This window comes from Salmo trutta, chromosome 9, assembly GCF_901001165.1.
Source record: "Salmo trutta chromosome 9, fSalTru1.1, whole genome shotgun sequence".
In the NCBI taxonomy this organism is placed as follows: domain Eukaryota; kingdom Metazoa; phylum Chordata; class Actinopteri; order Salmoniformes; family Salmonidae; genus Salmo; species Salmo trutta.
The window spans coordinates 26381028-26406278 of NC_042965.1; the positions used below are offsets into that span (position 1 = coordinate 26381028).

Genomic DNA, 25251 nt, shown 5'->3' on the forward strand with positions numbered 1-25251 from the left:
TCCTGTGGGTGGGTTTTAACGATTAGAGAGTTGAGGCCAGAATCCAGTAGGAGACTAAGTGGAAACACAACAAAGGCAGATAATTGTGCTCGCTGTCAGTGTCAAACAACCACCAGCATCTGTCTTTACATCCGTAAAAATAGGCCCTGCCTTCCATGTAACATGCAGTGAACAGCATTGTGAGTAAGAAACATCTTTAGAAATCTTGGAATGTTCGATTATATACACTACCTTGCTCTGTGAACAATGGTTTACAATCTAGAATTCTTGAATGAATCCAGTTTTACAAAATGTACTCCTGGGTCATCATAAAAACATTTTTATTATCCTAAGTGTTCTTGGAGGACTAATATCAATTTCAATTTTACAATATATTACTATTATTTAGCCATATTTACGTTGGTTTATATATGAATTGCTCTAAACTAATTTGTACATGCTTGTGTAATGGACATTCCCTGGTCAGATGACTCATAAGGATGGAAAAAGGCACGTTATTGCTCTGATAATCAGTGGCGAGCAATGCAGTCAAAAAGAAAAAGAGAAAAGAATATCCTTTTGTATTTGTTAGAACAGTAGTTGCTTTGCATCCTGATCAGTTCATCGGGAGGATGAACAGCTTTTTGAAGCATATTAAATCTCTTAACAGGATAGCGAAATGTCCAAAGAAATTCTCCAAATGATAGCCTGAAGTAATTACAAGTTGATATGGTGACTGATAAGCAATTTCATTTTTTGATCTGCAAAGATTCCTGGGATTGGCTTTATATCAAATACACATTGCTTGTCATCGTCAGTGTTGAACCCCCTTAGGAGTTGCATTCCATTGTCTTATTATTAATTTTGTACATAGGTGGATGTTCTGTAAAAAAGCATTTCAAACAGTACTGTCTAGCTTGCTGTAGGCCTATGGTATGCTCTCCATGTTTGACCCCCAGCTCAGCTAAAAACATATATTCTTCTAAAGATTCAGCAGTTGAAAGCTCTATGCCCTAAGGGGAGGGCACAGTGCACACAGTCCATAGATGAGTCCACACACTGTGAACTACTCCTCTCATCAGTCCCAGGGCCTATAGCTATCTCATGTGGAATGCTCTCAGACTGTCTGTCCATGGGTTTGCCCTCCAAGATTGAAATGGTATTCTTTTCTCAGAGGTAATGTCTTGCCTCAATGCTTCGGATGCTTTATCCAGTTCCGTATCATCCACTTTTGACCAGAACACCTCTGCACCACCAGTCGAAGGCCGAAGTTGGCATCTTTGGACATCTCCACCTCCATGCACCGTCCAGTGTCCCTGCTGATGATTGGACCATTCTGCAAAACAAGATGGGAAAAGATCATATCAGAAAGACTGATATTGAAAAAGAACACATTCTTCCAACTAACTTTGCATAACCTCAAATCACTTTCTATAGTCCTGATGGTAGATATTATGGTTCAAATAGTGTTATTATACGCAGTACTGGCACACTTCAAAGAAGAATCAACATTGCTATTATCCTTCTATGAGCCAGTTGTGAATGCAAATGCACTGAATGAAAGTGGGAAATGTGTTTTACTATGCTCAGTGGGATTTTGCATAGTCTTCTGCAATGGAGGGACCTTTACCAGCAGCAACCACATTTAATCTAACATTTAACACATGGCTCATCGTATTAAACAGAACAATTTATTTTACCTCAATGCATCTATATCAATGCATTACATGACTGAGTTATTCCAAAGAAGCCAGAGGCTCTTTTCAGAAACATTGATCAATTATTTGATTTTAATCCATTTGTGTTTTGTTTTTACCTGTGTAAAATCCCACAGCCTCTGGGAAACCCGTGAAACAGATTCACATTTTTTCAAGCTGGGCGTGCGCCCTCTTCCGTCGTCGATGAGACATTTGGTGTCAGGCAGAAAGGTGGTCGACCCTAGGGGTCCTAGTTGTAGAAGCCCCTCTGTTGAGTAACGGGCAAGCTGAAACAGAGATGAACATCAGGCAGTTCATTTGATTGTAGCAAAAATAAGCATGGATCCAAAATACTGTACATTTGAGTAAATGCTGCAAATAAAATTGGCAAGTAGTTCATAGATATTGCAGTGCACCGGAAGGTATTTTCATCATCCAACTCTGATTCAGTGAGCAAATTCATTAACCGTATGCAGACTTCAATTATCTTAATATTTTTGGAGCTAAGTCTATTACGTGACTTTCCGAGGGCATTATATACAGATAGAAAGTATATAGTTAATTAATGCTAAAGATTTTCTCAACCAAATATTATCTCTAGATGTTTAATCCAGTACATGAAATGGTGTATGTCTGTGCCTCATATCTTTTACATTAGGATACAGTAGAGTTAACATATATTATTCATTACACTGATCCTCTCACAGAAATTAGATGCCAAAGATAAGGGGGTCTTCAATACAACCCACTTGACACACACTGTGAAATGCTGCTCTTCTCCATTGTTCCCCAGTCATCCAGCTAAGAGGGGGTATTGTAACGGAGCTACACGTAACTGTATGAACCAGAACAAGAGGAGGGTGATCAATGTAACAGAATGCTTTTGAACCCATACTGTTGAGGACTTGGCTTAGATGGAAAATATATGAGCCTTGCAGCTGAATGAATGGCTGCTGATAGCTGCCGGTTTATATTTTCTGTTACCACTCTCTTAATCCAAATACACAGAGCTGGATAAACGATATACCAGCCAGCTCATGTGGAGCTAACAGGCTGTAGTGTAGCTATAACTGAAGCTGACTGGGTGCACTTTTAACAGAGTGCTGCACTCTTATAACAATTAAGAAACACCAATTTGGAACATATGAAAAATATGGAATGGGTTTGCCACGTACTTGTCCAGACTTTTCAAGGAGGCTAAGGTTTGAGTAAAACATATAAACTTTTACTACCTTGGGCCTGGTTAATATCCTGTAGCTGATTTCCTTTTCACTATTTCTATTGAAATACCAAGAGAAAGTGTTTCAAATACCAATAAAGGTTTTTAAAACTATATGCTGTCTGCTGCAAAATTCTGTTTGGAAGTGGGTTCCTGCCTGGCAGCAAGGCTAATAGATCGTAAACGATTAAGTGATTCATTTTTGTAATTCATTCATTTTACTCTTCTTTTTCTTCCTTCAAAATACCTCAAACGGATTTGCCATCCTAGTGTTTATGGGTTGTGAAATGTGTAGCAAATGGCATCATAAGATGATTTATCAGTAGTGTAAACGAGAACTGGGCACAGGCCAAAGACATAATCCCTGTTAAAATGTGTTGACAGCGTTACGGAGTGGATGCCTTTATTTCCTAATGCAGTTAAAATGTTACTATTACAAATAATTAGCCAACATAACAAAATTATTCTGCCAAGCCAATCAACCTGTTCTCAAAGCATTATATTAGAAGCTGATGCTCAATTACTTTCTTGACGCCGTAAGGTTTGGGGGGAGCCTCTTTGGGTCAGGCTAATCATGTGTTCACCAATTGTCTCATTAACACAGTAGGGTAGAGCACAGTAAATTATGTTTGTGTTTTATTGTATAGGAGGAAGTATTTCAGAGGGAGACCACCTGCTACGGTAATCCCCCCTCCGTCCCTCGCTCTACCATGGAGCGACAGCACTGCAATGTCCCACTGAGATTACTGTACTTTGTGAGGGGCCATGCAGGCTTATGTTACATGTATGGCCCAGGCAGGCAGGCTCACCGTATATTAGCCTGGACAGAAGACAGGACATGTCCTCTCCCTATGGGGGCTGAGCCACACCAGGAGACCAGTGTGTGATGTGAAACACCCTGTTTGTGTCCCAAATGGCACCCCATTCCCTATGGGCCCTGGTCAAAAGTAGGGCACTATATAGGGGGAAGGGTGCGATTTGCTATGCAGGCCATGACTACTACACAGCCCATGGCTGGGGACTTAAGAGGCCTCTTAGCATAAGTGATGCAAACAGAAAACAGGGAGCAACATCCAGTGCTCCATGTACACCATACATAGCTGAGATTCCTGCGGGATGAGCCAAGGGGTTGAGTGGGGAGACCCTGGGCCTGGAACCTCCATCCTCTGCCATGCCCTATATTAGGATTAGCCAAATGGACAAGGTGTGCCATTGTCCTCCTGGTTTTAAATCTCCTTACAGGAGGCATGGTGGAAACAGAGACAGACTTTTAAGAGGCACAATAAAGATTTATTCAGCACAATTACATTTTTCATACGGAATTGGAAAGGTTCAGTAAAAATCTAAACGGCTCCAAAAATTGAATTGGGTCCTGTGTAGTAGAATAGTGCCAGTCATCGTTGTAATCTAATGATACAATGGCATAAAATTCATTTCCATTTGTTTATTTCCCCTGAGGTTAGAATTAAAGACTTGATGTAGCTTTACATTACTGGACTGCACTGAGCTCTCTCAGAAGGAGGGAAGGAGGAAAGAGCCACCCAGTGCTCAACAATGTATTTATATTCAGCATGCGACTGATAATAAACATGTCACTCCGCATCTGGAGGGTGGACAAAAAATCAGCCATGAATAATATTTGCATGATTGTTTCTCAGGCGTGAGCTTTAGTTTTGCTGCATGTGCACAACAAAAATAGTCGCAAAGCCCCTTTTGCCCTGGCACTCACAGGGCAGCACCTAGTGAACATTCTCTAATGAAACTTCCAGGGGGCTCTAGAGGCCATGGATTAGAATATTAGAATAAACAAATAAGAAAGCAAAAAGCTACTGGCTGATGAATTACTTCCACTTCAGGAGGACTTTGTAGTGCCTAGACTTCTTAAAACCATATTTAGAATATATTCACAATTCTGAGCTTTTTCCCCAAAATGAAATGCTATTTTGCTTGGCTGTCAATAATGAGATACCATGGCATTACACTGTATAATGTAAGAATAACGCTTAAACACTGTTATTTGTTGAAGAAAAAAGGTACGTTCACATTCAACCAACTTTGAAAATATGAACAGTCTATATATTATTTGTAAATATATCAATGATAATTGGAGTGAAATCTGCTAACCTGTGAGGACATCCCGTGGCAGGGATAGAGGATGGCTTTGTCATCGTCCTCTGATCCCTGGTCCAGACAGTAGCCACTGGCCTTACTGTTTCTGACCTGCAACACAACAGACAGAGACCTTATTGTTCCTGATTCAGGTTAAAGTTTGCATTTGTTATTTCGAGAAGGAAATAAAAAGGTATAAACTCAAAACTGTTGTTATAACAGTCTTTTCTAAACCTTTTTCTATATTTCTTTAGAACCTCTTGTCTAGAAAATACTTTAAAAGGTAACTCTTAATAAATCTGTCCCTTAGGAAATGCAATGCCACTTTGTCATCTCACAATGTCTCATAAACAAATCATCTACACACTATAGTAATGAGAGATGTAATTTTATTCTAAGATAGGGTATCATGTAAGCAACAAAAACCTCTTCAATGTTCTAGACTCCTAGTCCAGATGGTATTGCGTGTTAGTGGAGGTATGTGTTGGTGGAGGTATGTGATTTGAATGTGTATCACTTTATTTCCACCCTGTGAAGATATCTATCATGTTGTGTTGTCAGATAGGCTCCGCTCTGCTGGTCTGGTCAGTGCAGGGGGTGCAGCTGAAGTTCCAAAGACAGATGAGCTTCAGCTGCTGCGCTATGGCAACACAAGGTAACTGTTCCGTGGCTTGTCGCAGATTTGAAATAGTGCAACCTAAACGGGAGCTGCTTTGAAGAATCCATTTGCAAGACGCCGGCGTAGAGATCATTCATATCAAGACTGTAGAAGAACCAGGGCCACCAACATTGTGCTGCTTGATGAATCTGTAGTTTACTTCTGATATATGTCGACCATATATTTGAAAAGGCTGATTTTCTTCAATAAGTAAAAGGCTTGACTTTTATTTTAAAATGGTTCCGAATTGACTGTCTGACTTCTTGCATTCAATTTCTCGTCCTGTCATAATCTTTTTCGCTGTGCAGGGTTGTGCAGTCGAGCTCAAAACAATCAAGTAGGCATCGAAAGCTAATAACTGTTTAATTAAATCTCATTACGGAGAAATTGCATTGAATCTTGTAGCTATGCCGTGTTGCTATGGAAACATGATACCTTTACCTTTCGATGACTCCCTGTGAATTAATTAATTTCCCTTCAACATGTAATCTTTGAAGTGCAGACGGGATGAAATACACTGTCAACGATAGATTGCTTGTGCATACAGCATTTAAACATAGCTTGACTAACACTGTATGTGATATTAAAACAAACACTGCTTCTTATACTGAAGCATTCCTTACAACAAAGCACACTCTGCAATCACTGAAAGAGAAGATAATTCAACAGAAGACCGAAGAGGAGATTTCAAGAATGTGTGGGTTGATTAATTAATAATCTCTTGGCAAACTAATGTGATGTTTTTATTCTTTGTAGAATGTTATTGTCAGCTTTCTTCAAACACACAGTAGGCTGCACATATTCCACCTGTTTTTGTATTGTGTTGTGAAAATTGAATCCAGTACAGGTCTTCCACTACATCCAGTACAGGTCTTCCACTACATCCAGTACAGGTCTTCCACTACATCCAGTACAGGTCCTCCACTACATCCAGTACAGATTTCACTATATCCAGTACAGGTCCTCCACTACATCCAGTACAGGTCTTCCACTACATCCAGTACAGGTCCTCCACTACATCCAGTACAGGTCTTCCACTACATCCAGTACAGGTCCTCCACTACATCCAGTACAGATCTTCCACTACACCCAGTACAGGTCTTCCACTACATCCAGTACAGGTCCTCCACTACATCCAGTACAGGTCTTCCACTACATCCAGTACAGGTCCTCCACTACATCCAGTACAGGTCCTCCACTACATCCAGTACAGGTCCTCCACTACATCCAGTACAGGTCCTCCACTACATCCAGTACAGGTCTTCCACTACATCCAGTACAGGTCTTCCACTACATCCAGTACAGGTCCTCCACTACATCCAGTACAGGTCCTCCACTACATCCAGTACAGGTCTTCCACTACACCCAGTACAGGTCTTCCACTACATCCAGTACAGGTCCTCCACTACATCCAGTACAGGTCCTCCACTACATCCAGTACAGGTCCTCCACTACATCCAGTACAGGTCTTCCAGTACATCCAGTACAGGTCTTCCACTACATCCAGTACAGGTCTTCCAGTACATCCAGTACAGGTCTTCCAGTACATCCAGTACAGGTCTTCCACTACATCCAGTACAGGTCTTCCACTACATCCAGTACAGGTCTTCCACTACATCCAGTACAGGTCCTCCCCTACATCCAGTACAGGTCCTCCACTACATCCAGTACAGGTCTTCCAGTACATCCAGTACAGGTCTTCCACTACATACAGTACAGGTCCTCCACTACATCCAGTACAGGTCTTCCACTACATCCAGTACAGGTCCTCCACTACATCCAGTACAGGTCCTCCACTACATCCAGTACAGGTCCTCCACTACATCCAGTACAGGTCTTCCAGTACATCCAGTACAGGTCTTCCACTACATCCAGTACAGGTCTTCCACTACATCCAGTACAGGTCTTCCACTACATCCAGTACAGGTCTTCCACTACATCCAGTACAGGTCCTCCCCTACATCCAGTACAGGTCCTCCACTACATCCAGTACAGGTCTTCCAGTACATCCAGTACAGGTCCTCCACTACATCCAGTACAGGTCTTCCACTACATCCAGTACAGGTCCTCCACTACATCCAGTACAGGTCCTCCACTACATCCAGTACAGGTCCTCCACTACATCCAGTACAGGTCTTCCAGTACATCCAGTACAGGTCTTCCACTACATCCAGTACAGGTCTTCCACTACATCCAGTACAGGTCTTCCACTACATCCAGTACAGGTCTTCCACTACATCCAGTACAGGTCCTCCCCTACATCCAGTACAGGTCCTCCACTACATCCAGTACAGGTCTTCCAGTACATCCAGTACAGGTCTTCCACTACATACAGTACAGGTCTTCCACTACATCAGTACAGGTCTTCCACTCAAAACCTGATTATGTTTTTGTATTGTAAACCTATTATTGATAGTGAATAGGGAATGTCTCACCTCCCCATATGTGATGGTGTTGTTGTAGATGCGCATCTCTGGGTAGACATTCTCCAGGTACCAGCGGAAGCTCCGACACTGCAGCCTCTTCCTCAAGGCCACCCGCTCAGACACGTCCCCATAGTCAACCCCAGGGTTCTGGTAGCAAACACGGAGATATCACATTAAACCAGGACACAATTACTTAAGCTAAGCAACATATGACTATTCTTCATGTAATTAGAAAAATGGAGGGCTCATAAGATTTCTGGAAGGAGAAAGGGTGGAAAAGGAAAAAAGTTAAGAAGGAGCCTGAGAGAAGAGTGTATTTGGTTAAGAGATGGATGGATGGAGGCTGTCATGTGGGACAATCATTGTTCTTTCATTAGACATGACAGTATGCTGTGCAAATTCTAATCAGCTGCTTAATTATGAGTGTTCATGGCCCTGCCACGCCGGGCAGCGTTGTGCATGGAGGTGGCTTCTCAAATTGATGTGGGGAATGCTTAATAACTGCTCTGCTCTGCTCTGAGCTCTGCACTGTGCCCTGGCCTCCACAGCAGACATGACCTGCCTCATTAAGAGAAAGACTCACTGGCTGCGGTCCAAACAATGAAAAGACACACCCTATCCCCTCAGCCCTCAAATTAAGTGGACACTTCTGATGACGTATCATGACATCTGACGAGTATACACTTTCAGGGCAACGGGCAAGGGAGGAAGGAATGATTTTGAAATGGACCACCCTTGGTCGGAAATTTGTCACTCGTTCAACCCGCGATGATTGTGTTTTCAGCCACCGGTAGCTTGTGGGTACTTTACTTGCGCTACAGTCAATTATGATTGCATGTCTACTTATACTACATATATAATTATTAATATACGCCTACTGTGTGATAGCTAGCAAATTTATTAGCTAACTGACGTTAGCCTGCCTAGCTGGAACTTCTGAAGAAGAAAAATGCTTTATTTCAAACATTTCCAAAAGATAACCAAACAAAAACATTAACTTTTTACGAGACGTGTTTGTGCCGTCATGTGCATAAGTAGCACAATTTCAAAATTATTTGCATTCGTTTTTACTTACACTTGTACGTTGACTTCTCCATTGATGTTGTTTTTACATTTTCGCAGACTTTTCTTAGCGGATGTACAATCGTTGCAAATTGAATTATGGGGAGTTTCAGGCCCGAGAGTGAACATAATTGTACACTCGCAAAGCCAACTGAAAATGAGGGCTGAGGGGCTTATGTTTGTCACGTCCTGACCATAGAGAGCTCTTATTTTCTATGGTAGAGTAGGTCAGGGCGTGACTGGGGGGGTTTATTCTAGTTTTATTTTTCTATGTTTGATTCTAGTTTCTGTTTTTCTATGTTGGGGTTTTTCCCACCTTTGTTTGTGGGAGATTATTTTGAGTTAGTGCATGTTGCAACTCTGTCGTCACGGTTTGTTGTTTTTGTTTATTGTTTATTGTATGTCTTGCATAGTTTCACATTATAGTAAAATATGTGGAACGATATTCACGCTCCGCCTTGGTCCGTTCCTACACACAATCATGACAGAATCTCCCACCACCAGAGGACCAAGCAGCGTGGTAAAGAGGAATGGACCTGGGAGGAAATCTTGGACGGGAAAGGACCCTGGAGGCAGGAAGGGGAGTGTCGCCGTCCGAAGGAGGAGATAGAGGCAGCGAGAGCAGAACGGCGACGCTACGAGGAATTAGCACGGCAACAACGGAAGCCCGAGAGGCAGCTCCAAAAATCTTTTTTTTTGGGGGGGGGGGGGGGGGGGGGGGCACACGGAGTGGTCAGCGGGGCCGAGGGGTGAACCAGAGCCAGTCAGGGAGTCGAGTGAGGAACTCGATGAAAGATTCCGGAGAGAGGTGTTGGCGTTGAGAGCGCTGCAGAGTGGGCGTGCTTACCCTGAGGAGCGTGTGACCAGTCAGGCACCGTGTTATGCGGTGAGGTGCACTGTGCCTGCGCCCCGCATTTGCCGGGCTAAAGTGAGCATTCAGCCAGGACGGGTTGTGCCAGCTCTACGCTCCAGACCTCCAGTGCGCCTCCAAAGTTCAGTATACCCTACACCGGTTCTACACACCAGGTCTCCAGTGCGCCTCAACAGCCCAGTACGTCCTATGCCTCCTCCTGGCACTCTCCCTGGAGTGCGTGTCCTCAGTCAGGTATGTCCTGTGCCTTCTCCTCGCACTCGCCCTGAAGTGCGTGTCACCAGTCTGGTGCCACCTGTCCTGGCTACATGCACCAGGCCTCCAGTGCGCCTGCCCAGTCTGGTGCGTCCTGTGCCTACTCGCCGCACTCGCCCTGAGGTGCGTGTTACCAGTCTGGCGCCACCTGTGCCAGCCCCACGCATCAGGCCTCCAGTGCACCTTCCCGTTCCAGAGCTTCTGGCGACAGTTCCCAGTCCAGAGCTTCCGGCGACAGTTCCCACTCCTATTTTGAGTTAGTGCATGTTGCACCTCTGTCGTCACGGTTTGTTGTTTTTGTTTATTGTTTATTGTATGCATAGTTTCACATTATAATAAAATATGTGGAACGATATTCACACTGCGCCTTGGTCCGTTCCTACACACAATCGTGACAATGTTGCTTCCCTTGCTTGGCTAATCATTTAAGCCGCCCTCCAAGATGGCGACGTGGATTCCCCCAGGGGCATAAGGTGAGGCTAAGTGAACAAGGGTGTGTCTTTGAAGTGTTTATACTGCAGCCTGTTTCTGTTTGGACCGCAGCTGTTTCTAAACCTTAAATATCAAATAATGTGTTGGTAACAATTAAGTACCTTACTGTAATTGTTTTCAATTCAACTTGCCAAAAATAAAACATAAATAGCTTCTTAGCAAAAAGCAATTTCTTAAGTGGGGAGGGGGAAACAGAAAACTAGCTGTTATTGACAGAGAGGTTTGGAACTCTCTTTCTTATTGGTCTTGTGCTGTAACAAGGCAGGCCAAAACTCCATCCCATCAAAACAGGCTGAAATTTCAGGAGGTATTTTCAAGCAGCTCTTACAATAAAAAAGCATGATCATCATTTTCACAATTTCTGAGTATTATTCCAACCTCACAGTGTGGAAATATACACTGAGTGTACAAAACATTGTTCTTTCTATAATATAAACTGACCAGGTGAATGCTACAGTATGATCCCTTATTGATGTCACCTAAATCCACTTCAATCAGTGTAGATGAAGGGGAGGAGACAGGTTAAAGAAGGATTTTTAAGCCTGGAGTCAATTGAGACATGGATTGTGTATGTGTGCAATTCAGAGGGTGAATGTGCAAGATTTACATATTAGTCATTTAGCAGACGCTCTTATCCAGAGCAACTTACAGTAGTGAATGCATACAATCTCATACAATTTCATAATTTGTTTTTTTCCTGTGCTGGCCCCCCGTGGGAATCGAACCCACAATCCTGGCGTTACAAACAACATGCTCTACCAACTGAGCTACAGGGAAGACCTGAAGAAGACCCGAAGATGGAATATTTTGGTGCCTTTGAAAAGGTATGGTAGTAGGTGACAGTCGCATCGGTTTGAGTGTGTCAAGAACTGCAACACTACTGGGTTTTTCACGCTCAACAATTTCCTAGGTGTATCAAGAATGGTCCACCACCCAAAGAACTTCCACCCAACTTGACACAACTGTGGAAGCATTGGAGTCAACATGGGCCAGCATCCCTGTGGAATGCTTTCGACACCTTGTAGTCCATGCCCGACAAATTAAGGCTGTTCTGAGGGCAAAAGGGGTTGCAACTTAATATTAGGAAGGTGTTTCTTGTGTTTTGTACACTCAGTGTATACAAAACACAGGCAATTCATGTTTTGATTGCACTGGGCCTTTAAGCATACTTCACTACATCCAGCCACAGGTATCAGCCATATTTTAATATCTGTGAATAATGAGCACTGGCATTGTCCTCTGTTATTTTTATTAGCTATAACAGATGCATTCCATTTGAGAGATGTTGTTTGGACTACATGGTGGTAATCACAGTGAATCAGACCCTGCCCTCCTACCGGAGTAATTGGTTTCTCCTCCAGCCTCTCTAACCAATAACAAGACTATGTGATCCTGTGTGTGTGGTGTTGGGAATGGGAGATATATTAGTTATAGCATTATGCACAAAATAACTCTGCACCATGGGACAGAGGGTTAATAGAGCACTGTACCACTGTGTTCGTAATTACATTGGACGAACAATGTTGGGCGATGAGGCAGTTTGTTAATAGGGTGCTGTCTTAGTTACTGCCTTCTTGCCTGTATCCATTGTGCCTCTCCCTGTGTTTTGAATGACCGTTCTGCCATATTAACAGAAGCATTGGCCTCCCTGGGATCATTACCGTAATGTGCCCCTGTGCAGGAGGCCTTGTTTAAGTGAAACACAATCCAAAGTTTGTTTCTAATGACAATAATGTCTTGAAAACATTACAATTACTACCAGGCTATGTTTTAAAGCATTGTCACCGCCCACTGTGCCACTCAGATCATTGCAGTACTCCTTTACTAGACATGACAATTAGTATTCTCCATTAATCCCTTTTTATTTATTATTGAAAATAGCTGTTTATTATTTTCCATGCCTATTTCAAAGGCCCTTGAAAGCAATTACATCTTAACTGATGTGTATGAAAGTGGCACTGATTAAATTAGTCATTCATTTGGTTTCAGCTCTTCACTCCGCTCCACCACTCAGAGCCTGACGTCGTCGTTCAGATCTCACTGAGCTGCTCTGAAGGTCGAGTGGAATGAAATCTGAATATCCATTGAGGCCTAGCAGTCTGTCTAGAGGGGGCCACCCTGCTCGGCACAGAACAGGTTGCTGGTCTGAATGAACAAGTGGTGAGGATGGGATGGATGGTTGGGTGGGTGGGGTGAAAAACCAGCCAGGCTCTTGTGACCAGCTGCGTTGTGAACCACAAGTCTTCAGGTCTCAAGCAAGGTTACTCATCACGTGCTTGGTTCATCGAACCACCTCCTCTAGATTAGCAATAGAATGCCTGTTGTGTCATCTAGTGTAATTATTTTTCTATGGATACAAAAGCCATGACTCTAGCCATTCTAGGTTTCTTCGTAGGTCAGCTGCTGTGAGACTATGGTTACACTCACATTCATGGGGATGTTCCAGGCCATGTAGACGTGGGACCTGTACTCATCCATCCAGACCTCGGCAGCCCGCAGGGCATTCCTCTTGGCATAGTAGTCAATGTCGTTGTTGTATGGCTTCTTGGTCCGCTCGATGTGCGCCACTCTGGCGCAGGGCAGCACCTCCATACTCCCCCCACACTGCCACACCTAGAGGAGAGAACAGCAGAAAGAAGACAGTGACCCTGCAGTATACCAACTCTATCACCATCACAAGGCATCAAAGACGAGACAGAGGCCGAGGATAACATCAGAGCTGGCAAGCAAACTGAATCACCCTCATGTGGCATCAACTGCATCAGCATCATCTAGCATCACCTGGCATCACCATCATTAAGCCATCATCTAACTCAGATTAGGAGCTTGTGATCACTGATCTTCTGAGGGTCCTGCTCTATGGCTATGACAATGTCGTCTTGTCCTTTATTTTGTTGTGTGTTATTTGTGTAACCCAAGTATGCCTAGTAGGCTAGCTCTACTGTGTATCCTAGGCCTTCTATGTTTATGTTTGTCAATTTTTTAACCATCTTCTTTAGTTTTAAACAGCCTGTCTGGCATCGGTATGAGTCAGAAACTTTCATTCTAGTGTCAAAATGTACTACAAAGTGTAAATAGGATAATTTTGGTAATGAAGTCAGTCTCGTCCAAAACTGAGTTTTGTGAGTTTGTCAAAACTTACTGGAGGGTTGGGTATGAACTATGATCATGCCCACTTGCCCAATGCCCACTAACATGAGAGAAGCAGCTGTGCTGATTGCGCTCTATCAGCTGTGTGCTTTATCCAATCATAGCAGCTAGAGCCTCCAGACAGTGAGACAGATCTGCCCATTACGCAGTGCCTCAGACTTGTTTAGTTTACATAAGACAACACGTTGCCAATGTTATGTTGAAATCACCCTTGGCACTAAGCCTTTTACGGAGTGGCCACTTCCTTATGTGTTTGATAGTGTCAATGGCTCTAGTCTGCCCATTTGTTGGGCAAAATGAGAATTGAGACGGTCACAACTGTAACTTCCCATTCGTGAGCATTTGTGTCCTCCCATGACCTGTTTTGTAACAAAAAATAATACTTCACTAGATGTAAAATTGCGTTACTAGGACCTCCTTGGCAAAAACGTCTACATTAATTACAGCTTTCTTGATTTATCTTAGACATAATTCTGACTATTTTAAGGAAGTGACTATTTTGAGGAAGTGGCTATGTTGTTGCTACGGTGAATCAGGAGGGACAAACAACCGTACCTGTCACGGTATAATATGCGAACATAACACACCCACATCAAATCACACCCCCAAGATAACTCTCAATTAGCTTCAGTCATTGCCGCTAGCATTTCTTAATGAGCAATCTTCAAAACGAGGCCAAATCAGGAAGTGCTGTCACCCTTTTAAAAGGACCACAATGGAAATACGTTTTCAAAGTTTTTTGTGTCATCCTCAATGATTTCAAATGCATTATCCACGTGTGGTTGTATTGTGTTTTAACTTCTACAGGATCAATTTTGTAAAAAAGGGGCGGATCTGTAAGAGGTTTCAAATGGTCAAATAAATATATATATGTACCCTAGACCAAAGCCAAAGCAACATCACTGATCTTCCATAATGGTAAATGGTAAATGGCTCTGACAGAGAAAACATTTGTATCTGCAGAATTTCCTGTTCGGTGTTATAGCTGCCTCCTTGTTTATCTTTTTACAAAGGAGTGCTTTTCCTTGATGCAGCAATTAGGTTGCACGGGCCATTATTTTCTGCTGAAGTAGGCAAAAAGGGGCCTAATAAATGGGTGTGTGTTGGAATGGCCCATAAATATGAGTGTCCCTGGAAAATTTCCTGTGACACATATAAACCCTGACACTGGATTACTCCTGAATAATGTCTGCGTGTGTATAAGGGGTAATACATAAAACTAGACAGTAAATGCGTGTCATCCTGGAGAAAAACATCCATCACTGCCGAAAGTATTGATTGAATACAGCCTGAAAAAATGCTGTGACTCTTGCCCAGACACAAAATTACAGCCTAAAAAGGAAAGTGAAGTCACAACTAGGGAGAGAAAGAAATAGCTTAAATGAAAACTCTGTCCAGAGCAGAAAGACATTAGAGAGGACAGCATATGGTAATGAACTTCTCCTGTCTTTTAAACTGCAGAGCTACCGGCACCCTGAGAGTCTCTTAATAACGATCATCACAACATAACAGATGTTCCAAACCATTAACATTCCACTGAACCCATCATTTACATCATTCTCAGAATACAAGGAGACAGACAACTGCCTGCATGCCGTAGAAAAATACCCTGAAGAAATCATGGAGCTCTACCAGAGAAAGTTATCGTACCGAAATACAAACATGTATACTGAACAAAAATATAAACACATGTAAAGTGTTGGTCCCATGTTTCATGAGCTGAAATACAAGATGTCAGAAATATTCCATATGCACAAAAAGCGTATTTCTCTCAAATTTGGTGCACAAATTTCTTTATATCCCTGTTAGTGAGAATTTCTCAGGTGAGGCATATCAAGAAGCTGAATAAACAGCATGATCAGTAGACAGGTGCACCTTGTGATGGGGACAATATAAGGCCGCTCTAAAATGTGTAGTTCTGTCACACAAAATTATATCCAAGATGGCGTAGCAGTCAGATGTCTTTGTCCTGTCGTGTCCCTTGTATATATCTTTTTACATATTTTTCTTTGCATATCTTTTAAAAATATTTTTCTAAACCTCAACTTCTAAATAGTCTCCTGCAACTCGCCTCACCCAATGTGGCGTGGATCTGTTTTTTTTTTTATTATTTCTATTTACTTCGGATCTGGAATCCCTCAACTGAAGCTAGCCAGCTAACTACCTACCAGCTATCAGTCAGCAAACCATTGCTAGCGGTCATCAGCTAACCTTTAGCTCAGAAAGCTCTCGCCAGTTTGAACAATGTGACAAACCAGAGCATAACGGACCTATTTTTTTCTCTCTCCATATCCCCGGATTCCAACCGCAAACTCTGAACATTTTCGCAACTAGCTAACCGCAATCCCGGGTGACTACTCCTGGCTAGTGTTTCCATCCCGGAGCAAGCACCAATTAGCCTGAAGCTAGCTCGGCCAGGGCTCCTGTGCTACCACCGAAGCCTACTCCTGGGCTACAATATCCGGACCCCTTCTGCTGCCGGTACGGGGCACGGAACTCCGCCGATCCTCTACGACTGGAATACCGACATAATCTGCACAAGGATTCCAACAGGCCCCTCAGGCGCAACGTCCGCTGAAGGCCCATTCTGCTAACTGCGGCCTGCTAGCTACCTAGAGCTACTTGGAACCCTACTAATTCACAACTGGTCTATCGACGTCATCGCACGAAGAGGCAAAAACAGACTTACCTCCATCGCGACGTCCCCCAAAGGCCCTTCTGCTAACTTTCTAGCCCCGGTCTGCTAACTGCTAGCTTGCTTGCCCCGGTCTGCTAACTGCTAGCTTGCTTGCCCCGGTGTGCTAAATGCTAGCTTGCTTGCCCCGGTCTGCTAACTGCTTGCTTGCTAACCCGGTCTGCTAACTGCTTGCTTGCTAACCCGGTCTGCTAACTGCTAGCTTGCTAGCCCCGGTCTGCTAACTGCTAGCTTGTTTAGCCCCGGCCTACTAACTGTTAGCTTGTTAGCATCGGCCTGCTAACTGTCTGAATCGCCGTGTCCCCAGTCAGCCCAACCACTCACTGGACCCATATGTTCACTTGGCTACGAATGCCTCTCGCTAATATCAATATGCCTCATCCATTACTGTCCAGGTTAGTGATTACTGTCTTATTTCACTGTAGAGCCTCTAGCCCTGCTCAATATGCCTTAACCAACCATGTTGTTCCACCTCCTACATATGCGATGACATCACCTGGTTTAAACGTCTCTAGAGACTATATATCTCTCATCATTACTCAATGCCTAGGTTTACCTCCAATGTACTCACATCCTACCTTACCTTTGTCCGTACACTATGCCTTGAATCTATGCTATCGTGCCCAGAAACCTGCTCCTTTTACTCTCTGTTCCGAACGTGCTAGACAGCCAGTTCGTATAGCCTTTAGTCGTACCCTTACCCTACTCCTCTGTTCCTCTGGTGATGTAGAGGTTAATCCAGGTCCTGCAGTGCCTAGCTCCACTCCCACTCCCCAGTTGCTCTCATTTGTTGACTTCTGTAACCGTAAAAGCCTTGGTTTCATGCATGTTAACATTAGAAGCCTACTCCCTAAGTTTGTTTTACTCATTGCTTTAGCACACTCTGCCAACCCGGATGTCTAAGCCGTGTATTAATCCTGGCTTAGGAAAACCACCAAAAACGCTGAAATCTCTATCGCTAACTATCACATTTTCCGCCAAGATAGAACTGCCAAAGGGGGCGGTGTTGCAATCTACTGCAAAGATAGCCTGCAGAGTTCTGTATTACTATCCAAGTCTGTACCCAAACAATTCGAGCTTCTACTTCTAAAATTCACCTTTCCAGAAACAAGTCTCTCACTCTTGCCGCTTGCTATAGACCTCCCTCTGCCCCCAGCTGTGCCCTCGATACCATATGTGAATTGATTGCCCCCCATCTATCTTCTGAGCTCGTGCTACTAGGTGACCTAAACTGGGACATGCTTAACACCCCTACAATCTAAGCTTGATGCCCTCAATCTCACACAAATTATCAATGAACCTACCAGGTACAACCCCAAATCCGTAAACACGGGCACCCTCATAGATATCATCCTAACTAACTTGCCCTCCAAATACACCTCTGCTGTTTTCAACCAGGATCTCAGCAATCACTGCCTCATTGCCTGCATCCGTAATGGGTCTGCGACCAAACAACCACCCCTCATCACTGTCAAACGCTCCCTAAAACAATTCTGCAAGCAGGCCTTTCTAATCGACCTGGCTGGAGTATCCTGGAATGACATTGACCTCATCCCGTCAGTAGATGATACCTGGCTATTTTTTAAAAGTGCCTTCCTCACCATCTTAAATAAGCATGCCCTATTCAAAAAATGTAGAACTAGGAATAGATATCGTCCTTGGTTCACTCCAGACCTGTCTGCCCTTGACCAGCACAAAAACATCCTGTGGCATTCTGCATTAGCATCGAATATGCAACTTTTCAGGGAAGTTAGGAACAAATGTACACAGGCAGTTAGGAAAGCTAAGGCTAGCTTTTACAAACAGAAATTTGCATCCTGTAGTACTAACTCAAAAAAGTTCTGGGACCCTGTAAAGTCCATGGAGAATAAGACCACCTCCTCCCAGCTGCCCACTGCTCTGAGGCTAGGAAACACTGTTACCACCGATAAATTCACTATACTTGAGAATTTCAAGAAGCATTTCTCTACGGCTGGCCATGCTTTCCACCTGGCTACCCCTACCCCGGTCAACTGCACAGCACCCTCCACAGCAACCCACCAAATCCCCCACCATTTCTCCTTCACACAAATCCAGATAGCTGATGTTCTGAAAGAGCTGCAAAATCTGGGCCCCTACAAATCAGCCGGGCTAGACAATCTGGACCCTCTCTTTCTAAAATTATCTGCCGAAAATGTTGCAACCCCTATTACTAGTCTGTTCAACCTATCTTTCGTATCGTCTGAGATTCCCAAAGATTGGAAAGCTGCCGCGGTCATCTCCCACTTCAAAGGGGGTGACACTCTAGACCTAAACTGCTACAGACCTATCCTGTCTTTCTAAGGTCTTCGAAAGCCAAGTTAACAAACAGATCACCGACCATTTCGAATCCCACCGTACCTTTTCCGCTATGCAATCTGGTTTCAGACCTGGTCATGGGTGCACCTCAGCCACCCTCAAGGCCCTAAATGACATCATAACCGCCATCGATAGGAGACATTACTGTGCAGCCGTATTCATCAACCTGGCCAAGGCTTTCAACTCTGTCAATCACCACATTCTTATTGGCAGACTCGACAGCCTTGGTTTCTCAAATGATTGCCTCGCCTGGTTTACCAACTACTTCTCGGATAGAGTTCAGTGTGTCAAATCGGAGGGCCTGTTGTCTGGACCTCTGGCAGTCTCTATGGGGGTGCCACAGGGTTCAATTCTCGGGCCGACTCTTTTCTCTGTATACATCAATGATGTCGCTCTTGCTGCTGGTGATTCTCTGATCCACCCCTACGCAGACGACACCATTCTGTATACTTCTGGCCCCTCTTTGGATACTGTGTTAACTAAACTCCAGACGAGCTTCAATGCCATACAACTCTCCTTCCGTGGCCTCCAACTGCTCTTAAATGCAAGTAAAACTAAATGCTTGCAATTCAATCGATCACTGCCCGCACCTGCCCGACTAGCATCACTACTCTGGACTGCTCTGACTTAGAATACGTGGACAACTACAAATACCTAGGTGTCTGGTTAGACTGTAAACTCTCCTTCCAGACTCACATTAAGCATCTCCAATCCAAAATTAAATCTAGAATTGGCTTCCTATATCGCAACAAAGCATCCTTCACTCATGCTGCCAAACATATCCTCGTAAAACTGACCATCTTACAGATCCTCGACATCGGTGATGTCATCTATAAAATAGCCTCCAACACTGTACTCAACAAATTGGATGCAGTCTATCACAGTGCCATCCGTTTTGTCACCAAAGCCCCATACACTACCCACCACTGCGACCTGTATGCTCTCGTTGGTTGGCCCTCGCTTCATACTCGTCGCCAAACCCACTGGCTACAGGTTATCTACAAGTCTCTGCTAGGTAAAGCCCCGCCTTATCTCAGCTCACTGGTCACCATAGCAGCACCCACTCGTTGCACGTGCTCCAGCAGGTATATCTCACTAGCCTGGTTCCTCTCTAGGTTTCTTCCTAGGTTTTTGGCCTTTCTAGGGAGTTTTTCCTAGGGAGTTTTTCCTAGCCACCGTGCTTCTTTCACATGCATTGCTTGCTGTTTGGGGTTTTAAGCTGGGTTTCTGTACAGCACTTTGAGATTTCAGCTGATGTACGAAGGGCTATATGAATACATTTGTTTTGATTTGGTCACCCCCACAGCCAATTCCTCCTTTGGTCATCTTTCCTTCCAGTTCTCTGCTGCGAATGACTGGAACAAACTGCAAAAATCTCTGAAGCTGGAGATTCATATCTCCCTCACTAGCTTTAAGCACCAGCTGACAGAGCAGCTCACAGATCACTGCACCTGTACATAGCCCATCTGTAAACAGCCCATCTATCTACCTACCTCATCCCCATACTGTATTTATTTATTTATCTTGCTTCTTTGCACCCCAGTATCTCTACTTGCACATTCATCTTCTGCACATCTACGATTCCAGTGTTTAATTGCTATATTGTAATTACTTCGCCACCATGGCCTATTTATTGCCTTAACTCCCTTATCTTACCTCATTTGCACTCACTGTATATAGACTTTTTGTTTTCTTTTGTTCTACTGTATTATTGCCTGTATGTTTTGTTTATTCCACGTGTAACTCTGTGTTGTTGTATGTGTCGAATTGCTATGCTTTATCTTGGCCAGGTCACAGTTGCAAATGAGAACTTGTTCTCAACTAGTCTACCTGGTTAAATAAAGGTAGATAAATAAATAAATAAAACACAACACTGCCACAGATGTCTAAAGTTTTGAGGCAGCGTGCAATTGGCATGCTGACTACAGGTATGTCCACCAGAGCTGTTGCCAGAAAACTGAATGTTAATTTCTTTACCATAAGCTGCCTCCAACGTCATTTTAGAGACTTTTGCAGTACATCCAACCAGCCTCACAAACGCAGACCCGTGTAACCACAGTTAGACTTGGACCTCCACATCCGGTTTCTTCACCTGCGGGATCAAGTTAGACCAACCACCCGGACAGCTGATGAAACTGTGGGATTGCACAAGTGAAGAAATCTTGCACAAAATGTCAGAAACCATCTCAGGGAAGCTCATCTGCGTGCTTGTCATCCTCACCAGGGTCTTGACCTGACTTCAAATTGGCATCGTAACCGACTTCAGTGGGCAAATGCTCACCTTCAATGGCCATTAGCACGCTGGAGAAGTAGGCTCTCCACGGTTAAATCCTGGTTTCAACTGTACTGGGCAGATGTCATGTGGGCGAGCAGTTTGCTGATGTCAACGTTGTGAACAGAGTGCCCCATGGTGGCTGTGGGGTTATGGTATGGGCAGGAATAAGCTACGGACAACGAACACAATTGCATTTCATCAATGGCAATTTGAAGGCACAGAAATACCATGACGAGATCCTGTGGCCCATTGTCGTGCCATTCATCTGCCGCCATCACCTCATGTTTCAGCATGATAATGCATGGCCCCATGTCGCATGGATCTGTACACAATTCTTGGAAGCTAAAAATGTCCCAGTTCTTCCATGGTCTGCATACTCACCAGACATGTCTCCCATTGAGCACGTTTGCGATGCTCTGGATCGACGTGTACGACAGTGTGTTCCAGATCCCGCCAATATCCAGAAACTTCGCACAGCCATTAAAGAGGAGTAAGACAACCTTCCACAGGCCACAATCAACAGCCTGATCAACTCTATGCGAAGGAGATGTGTTGCGCTGCATGAGGCAAATGGTGGTCACACCAGATATTGACCGATTTTCTGATCCACTCCCCTGCCCTTTTTTTGTAAGGAATCTGTGACCAACAGATGCATATCTGTATTCCCAGTCCTGTGAAATCCATAGATTAGGGCCAAATGAATTTATTTCAATTGACTGATTTCCTAATATGAACTGTAACTCAGTAAAATCTTTGAAATTGTTGCATGTTGTGTTTATATTTTTGTTCAGTGCATTTGAATGACATTCTAATGATTCACCTCCCTAAGGGAGAATTTAGTTTTTGACTAGCAGTGACCTCACCATTGTTTTGGAGGGGTTAGTAAGGAATACTTGACATGATGGGGGCTTTATACTGTAGGTGTACCGCTAATGTTGCATTTTGTGCTAGCATGGACTTACACTGTGCTTTATGTCAAACATAAGGTGGTTTCATACCAAACTGTGTGCATGTGGGTATAAGGCATAGCAGAGAGAATTGAGGCAGGAGGATAAATGTCATTGCTCAAATTCAATGGATAGATGGATCCCTAGTCAGGATGAATTGCGTCAAAAGCTCTATCTCGAACCTTTCTGTTGGACAGGGTCGCATAAATGTAACCCATTGTATTCACTTAGGCCTTCCACTGACACATTGAGAATGCTCTCATTAGAAAATGTTGGTTTGGCTGCGTTTCTGACACATCATTTGTGCCCAGAGGGGACATATAGTGTATGCTGTAAGTGTACGACCCCAAAAAGCCTGCTGCTATGCAGAGCATGTACTCTTCCATCTTTTCCCTAGCAGTTTGTGGCAGCTTATGTTTTAACTTAATTCACCACACATTACGCAGAGGTATTTGAGCGATAGTGTGACAAGCACTATACTAATATAGTATGCTGTGCAAATATTCAAATAAGCCAAACAAATTCTTGCTGATAAGTGGGTCTGTGAAATTCATCGAGGTAATATGTTGGAGCTGCTGAGCCCCCGAGCCATATGGTACAGTGTGACATGTTCATGGAAATTACAGACATCAAATATTAATCAAGTTGTTGTTACCATAATTTACATTTACAGTAACATTCAAGTGTGTTTATGTGAGTGTGTGTGTTTAATTTAATGTTTCATTCACTGAATTAATATGGATGCATTTTGACCCATTTCATAGTTGTGAAAAACCTTTCCCCTCCATCTCACACCCTCAAAGGTTTCATTTCACTCAACCAACCTCCATAATGACCCAGATTGGCTGCAAACCCTCTCTTAGATTAAACAGGAGTGAACCTTGGAGTGACCCTGGACTAAGAAATCAATCAGCCCCATTACCATTACTTACCCAATACGCACCTGCATGGCTACAACGTACCAACTACCTGCTTTCATTGTGAGTCTGTGGATGTCCTTGTAATGCATTCACTAATGGATGACTTCTCATTTTACTGATCAATGATTAGGTTTCAAACAACAAACACAGACTTAATCAAACAAACACACACTAATCTTCAATGTTGCCTCTATTAAAGCACAGGCACTTCACAGATGAACATTCTGTGGTAATGCACTACTGAAACTTCTCTTTGCGGTAATGCGCGTAATGATGGTGATGGTAAGGATGGTGACAGGTATGCGTAATAATGGGCGGCCTGGCACCCTCGAGCGCCAGAGAGGGGGAGCGGAAGCAGGCGTGACAAAGTGACCGGAAGAAGTGATATTCTAACATCAGGTGTGCTTTGTATTTGTTTATGTACTGTAGGTTCACCAGCTGATCAATCAAGACATCCATGTCGACCGGATTCCCACTGTGAAGATGAGCAATGCTGCAGCAGCATCAGTTTCTACCTCTAGTACCTCATCCTTTTCCAGACATGAAAGGAGACATCCCTCAGTTAGACAAAATGATTGTCATATGCTGTGCCTTGGTCAATCTGAATGATTCTGTTGTGCCATTTGAGTAAAGAGCAATGTCACCTTGTCGCCATGACAAAAGTGCCCCTTAAACTGAAGGAAGGGTGTAGCAATAACTGCCAATTAAACAGAAAAACAGTTTCATAGTAATCTATTTCCGTACACTTGTATGAATATATCAAATGTAATATGGAACAACATGTAAACAAATATTGTTTATGATACTGTAAACATACTGAACTTTAATAATAGACTATATTGTTGTGAAATTTCAAGTATTTTGTGTGCCATCTCAGCATTGACTTGCCTCATTGAATAAAATGTATTTCTTAAAGCCTAACTGTTCTTTCTTTCTTTTACAATTTAAACACATTTTGCATAGAAAATGTAATTGTTGTAGTAGTCTTAGGCAAATCATCTTCATTATCACAGTGGTACTTCCTAGTGCCACTCAGACCTGGGAAAAAAGTATCTGGCATTGAACTTGGTAGTAGTGTTAGTACGTTTTAAGCTAAGACCCATCATCTCCTGCTTCGACATTATACTACCTAGATTACAAGGGTTGGATTTGCACTAAACAATTTCATGTCAGCACAAGGCATGTACAACATCTGGTATAATAATTAGCCTAGTTTACATTGTCTACTGGTATAGTACTGGTTTTTAAATTGAGAACATATAGCTCAACAATATGTAAACAATGTGTGAGTTAAGCTATTCTCTGCTTCAGATGCACTTTCCAGTGGTGAATTACAATGGCCCTAAAGGCTAACACCATGGCTGCAAAGGCATTGCATGCCATTATCATCAAATGCAAAATGGGTTCACATGGCTGATATCCTGAGAGAGAGAGATTACAACTGAACAAAAAGATAATGTTCATTTGAGAATACAACACAGAAACACAAACAAATAAGAGACAGATTCCCTTCCCCTCTTTATTGCAGGATTGTGATCTGTGATGAATCAACATTGAATAATAGTTTTAAGTTAACAATTAAAACAAGGTTAAATACTTCACTTCAAAGAATCAACACCTTATTTAATATAATTTCAAAGTGTACAAGTAAGCTAACTCATATATAAAAGTTAGTAACAAGTCAGCTATTATTACTAAAGCATAATTTCAGGTGAACAAAAAAAATGAAATACCAGAGGAGGCCAACCTCACTCCTCACTCCACGGATCCCTGATCTACTTGGGCAGCAGATTTCTATTCAGCCCAGCAATAGCACACATGACTATCAACTAATTTGCTAAGTTGAATCAGGTGTTAATGCTGGGCTGGAACAGAAACCTGCACACCCAGCAGGGTTGGCCTGCACCAGTTGTAATAGGTTAATACATTGTGTGTGACTTTAAACTGTGTTTTTGTTTACAACATTTGCTAACATAGGCACACAAACACTGAGTGGACAAAATATAAGGAACACCTTCCTAATATTGAGTTGCACCCCCATCTGCCCTAGGAACAGCATCAATTCATCAGGGCATGGACTCTGCAAGGTGTCGAAAGCGTTCCACAGGGATGCTGGCCCATGTCTCCAATGCTTCCCACAGATGTGTCAAGTTGGCTGG

The 25251-nt window shown here is 43.2% G+C and overlaps 1 protein-coding gene across 1 annotated transcript in view; it reads right to left on the reverse strand.

Annotated features, from left to right (window-relative positions):
• Positions 1-334: 334 nt before the first annotated feature.
• The window catches only part of LOC115200330 (polypeptide N-acetylgalactosaminyltransferase 9), a 138395-nt gene continuing 113478 nt past the window's right edge, over positions 335-25251 (reverse strand). The window contains exons 7-11 of the mRNA XM_029763298.1: positions 13196-13381; positions 8098-8235; positions 5020-5115; positions 1796-1963; positions 335-1315 (exon numbers count right to left, since the gene is read on the reverse strand). Of these exons, the coding sequence (XP_029619158.1) occupies positions 1169-1315; positions 1796-1963; positions 5020-5115; positions 8098-8235; positions 13196-13381 (735 nt within the window). The 3' untranslated portion in view covers positions 335-1168. The remainder of the gene's footprint in view (positions 1316-1795; positions 1964-5019; positions 5116-8097; positions 8236-13195; positions 13382-25251) is intronic.